The sequence below is a fragment of the Tupaia chinensis genome, unplaced genomic scaffold (genome assembly GCF_000334495.1).
Source record: "Tupaia chinensis unplaced genomic scaffold, TupChi_1.0 Scaffold000258_1, whole genome shotgun sequence".
NCBI lineage: Eukaryota > Metazoa > Chordata > Mammalia > Scandentia > Tupaiidae > Tupaia > Tupaia belangeri.
This window is the reverse complement of record NW_006159738.1, coordinates 333,976-337,109: the sequence shown is the minus strand read 5'-3', so window position 1 is coordinate 337,109 and position 3,134 is coordinate 333,976. Positions and strand designations below refer to the sequence as shown.

The window sequence follows — 3,134 nt, the reverse complement described above, 5'->3', positions numbered from 1 at the left end:
TTGTGTGGGGGAGGAGGCGGCCCAGCAATGGACAGGGGGACACTGCAGCGTGTGGCAGGGTGCCCCTCAGCCTGGGGGTTGCTTGCTTCTTGGTGACCTCTCACCCCTGATCTGTTCTGGAGGGTTGGAGGAGGACCCCGTATCTGCTACTGCCCAGACACCGTCTCAGGCCACGGTGGCTTGTTCAGTCGCGGCTTCAACCTTCAGTGGGTGGGGCTCATCTGGTGTAAGTGTGGCATAGAAAACACTAGAAAATATTGTCTGCTTTAGGACACAAGTAATTTTCAATACTTCTGGAGCCTAGAGGACATTGGGCATTACCAAGAGGCCAAGTGAAACACGTGCTTCATTTAATTTGGGGTAGACTTCCAGCAACAAGGAGGGCCAGAGCTCGTTAGCTCTGCTGGGCTTCAGTGTGTGTGTGACTCAGCTTTTGAGAACGACGTGATGGCTCCTTAACAAACAGCTCTGAGACCGTGGGTCCCTGGAACAGCGATGGAGCCCTGCACTAGATGCTGGGTTCCGCCGAGCCCTGGAATCGGATAGTCTTCCAGAACACCGTGTTCGTTAGGGTGGCAGACGGCAAAGGCAGCTGCTGGTCTCTGCTCTCTGGAAGGAAGGAGTATTTCCAGCCTTCTGGCTAGTCTAGTTAGCATGATGTCAAGCTGGTTGTTCTAGAATGTTCCTTGGGCTCGTGGTGGGGAGGTATTGCTCATGGTGGCCTCCCTCTGCCATGCCAGGTGGCTGAACGACTTGGACGAGCTGATGCACCGGCGTGTGAAGCTGCTGGGGGACTGCCTGCTGTGTGCAGCCTTCCTGAGCTACGAGGGCGCGTTCACCTGGGAGTTCCGCGACGAGATGGTCCACCAAGTTTGGCAGAGTGACCTCCTGCAGCGGGAGATCCCCCTGAGCCAGCCGTTCCGCCTGGAAGGCCTGCTCACGGATGACGTCGAGATCAGCAGGTGCCTGTGGGCACCCTGCAGGGAGCTGCCGAGGCGGCGGGGGTGGGGGTGGGGGTGCCCGCTGGGTCACGCAGAAGTGGCAGGCTGCAGACTGAGCCCAAGCCCCTCTCCCAGGGGTCAGGAGGTCGAGGGGCCTGGGGTTGGCGGGTTGTTCTGGAAGGCCGATCCTGCCACCCTGAGCCCTCGGCTCCCGGCTTGCTGAGCAAGACCAATTCCTGTGGCTGTCCCTACAGGTGGGGCTCCCAGGGCCTGCCTCCCGACGAGCTTTCCGTGCAGAATGGCATCCTGACCACCCGGGCCAGCCGCTTCCCCCTCTGCATCGACCCCCAGCAGCAGGCCCTCAACTGGATCAAGAGGAAGGAGGAGAAAAACAACCTGCGGGTGCGGTGTGGTGCGGTGTGGTGCAGTGTGGGTGCAGAGTGTGGTGTGGATGTGGTGTGGTGCAGTGTGGTGTGGTGTGGTGTGTGTGGATGTGGTATGGAGTGGTGTGGGTGCAGAGTGTGGTGTGGATGTGGTGTGGTGCAGTGTGGTGTGGTGTGGTGTGTGTGGATGTGGTATGGAGTGGTGTGGGTGCAGAGTGTGGTGTGGATGTGGTGTGGTGCAGTGTGGTGTGGTGTGGTGTGTGTGGATGTGGTATGGAGTGGTGTGGGTGCAGAGTGTGGTGTGGATGTGGTGCGGTGCGGTGGGTGTGGTGTGGTGTGTGGATGTGGTGTGGTGCGGTGTGGGTGCAGAGTGTGGTGTGTGGATGCGGTGCGGTGCAGGTGCAGTGGGTGTGGGTGCAGAGAGGGGCCCTCACTGCCTGTGCCTGGCGGCCCCACCCCCGCTGACCCTGCTCTGCCTCCCCCAGGGAGCCTCCCAGGGCAGCAGGAACCAACATGGAGGTCACGGGGCTCCCCACTTGGGCGTCGCTGCTCTCACGCTGTGAGGGACATGAAGGCCAAGGCGCCTCTCTCTCTCTCAGCTCCGTGAACCCTCCACCCAGTCCCGGGCTTGGTGGGCTTGAGTCACTAACTGTGGGGGCTGGTGGGGGCGAGAATCCACACGGCCTGCGATCCACCCGTCGAAGGCACACGGCTCAGGTGGTTCTCGCGTCTTTAGAGTTGCGTAGCAATGAGCAGTTTTAGGACATTATCACTCTCGAAGTAATTGCTGTCCCTGACCTGTCACCCCCCAGCCCATCTCCCTCCCCCGCGCCAGTCCGTCAGCCCCCAGTCTTCTTCCTGTCTCTACGGCCCGCCGTCCTGGACACAGCCCACTCGTAGGAACGGGTTGAACACATGGCCTTTCGGGTTCGGCTTCTTCCACGCGGGACCACGTTCTCAGCTCCAGCCACCTCGTAGCCGGGTTGCTCCTCGGTTTCTCGTTGCACTGATTCGCCGTCGTAGGGACGTCTGGCATTTGCGTACTCACACTCGGTGCTGAGCGTCTAGGATGGCTCCACGTTCTGGTGATGGTGGACGGCGCTGCTGTGCACGCGGGCGGGTCCTCAGTGCTGTCGGTGTACACCTTCGTGCTGCTCGGGTTTGCCTCGTCCTTATTTTCTCTGGTCCTTGTGTTTCCATTCTGTCTGGGAAGCCCGTTTGAGTTACACGGTCTGGGGCGTGTCTCTCTAAAACTCGCGGAGCTGCCGTGGGACAATATCCCCCAGAGAGGAATTTCCCGCCACCTCCCCAGTCCCCGTGAGTCTGAGACCGCCAGTCCCCTGCTTGCTAGCCCAGTCTCTGTGCACGTATTGATTCATTTAGGAGGTAGAGACAGGCGACTCCACAGCGTCTCCGACACCGTGCTCACCCGCGTCTCGGCGGGCTGTGACCACGGGTGGCACACGCAGGCATGCTCAGGGACGGCCCAGGATGCGAACCCAGGGCCTTTCCTATGTGGGCCCAGGTGCACCACCTCGCACCAGCACCTGGCTCCCACCTTGTGTTTTAAAGATGGAGGGACTTGGGACCAGCAGTTAACGTAATGGCTATGTCACTGGTCCCCCATGTAGTCGACCGCGGTTCGCGTCCCAGACCCGGTGGCTTAAAACTCATGCCGGGCGCTTGTGAGTGCATGCCCAAGATCCCGAGAGGAGACCGGAGGAGAAGGGATTACGGCATGGCCATCCCCCTTGGGGGGTGATTTCTCACTTTCTGTCTCTCTGTCTCTGTCTGTCTGGCGAGCACACGC

The 3,134-nt window shown here is 60.6% G+C and overlaps 1 protein-coding gene across 1 annotated transcript in view; it reads left to right on the top strand.

Annotated features, from left to right (window-relative positions):
* DNAH10 (dynein axonemal heavy chain 10) overlaps positions 1-3,134 on the top strand; it is a 126,154-nt gene that overhangs the window by 101,705 nt on the left and 21,315 nt on the right. Inside the window, exons 61-62 of the mRNA XM_006149228.2 lie at positions 741-962; positions 1,196-1,343. Of these exons, the coding sequence (XP_006149290.1) occupies positions 741-962; positions 1,196-1,343 (370 nt within the window). The remainder of the gene's footprint in view (positions 1-740; positions 963-1,195; positions 1,344-3,134) is intronic.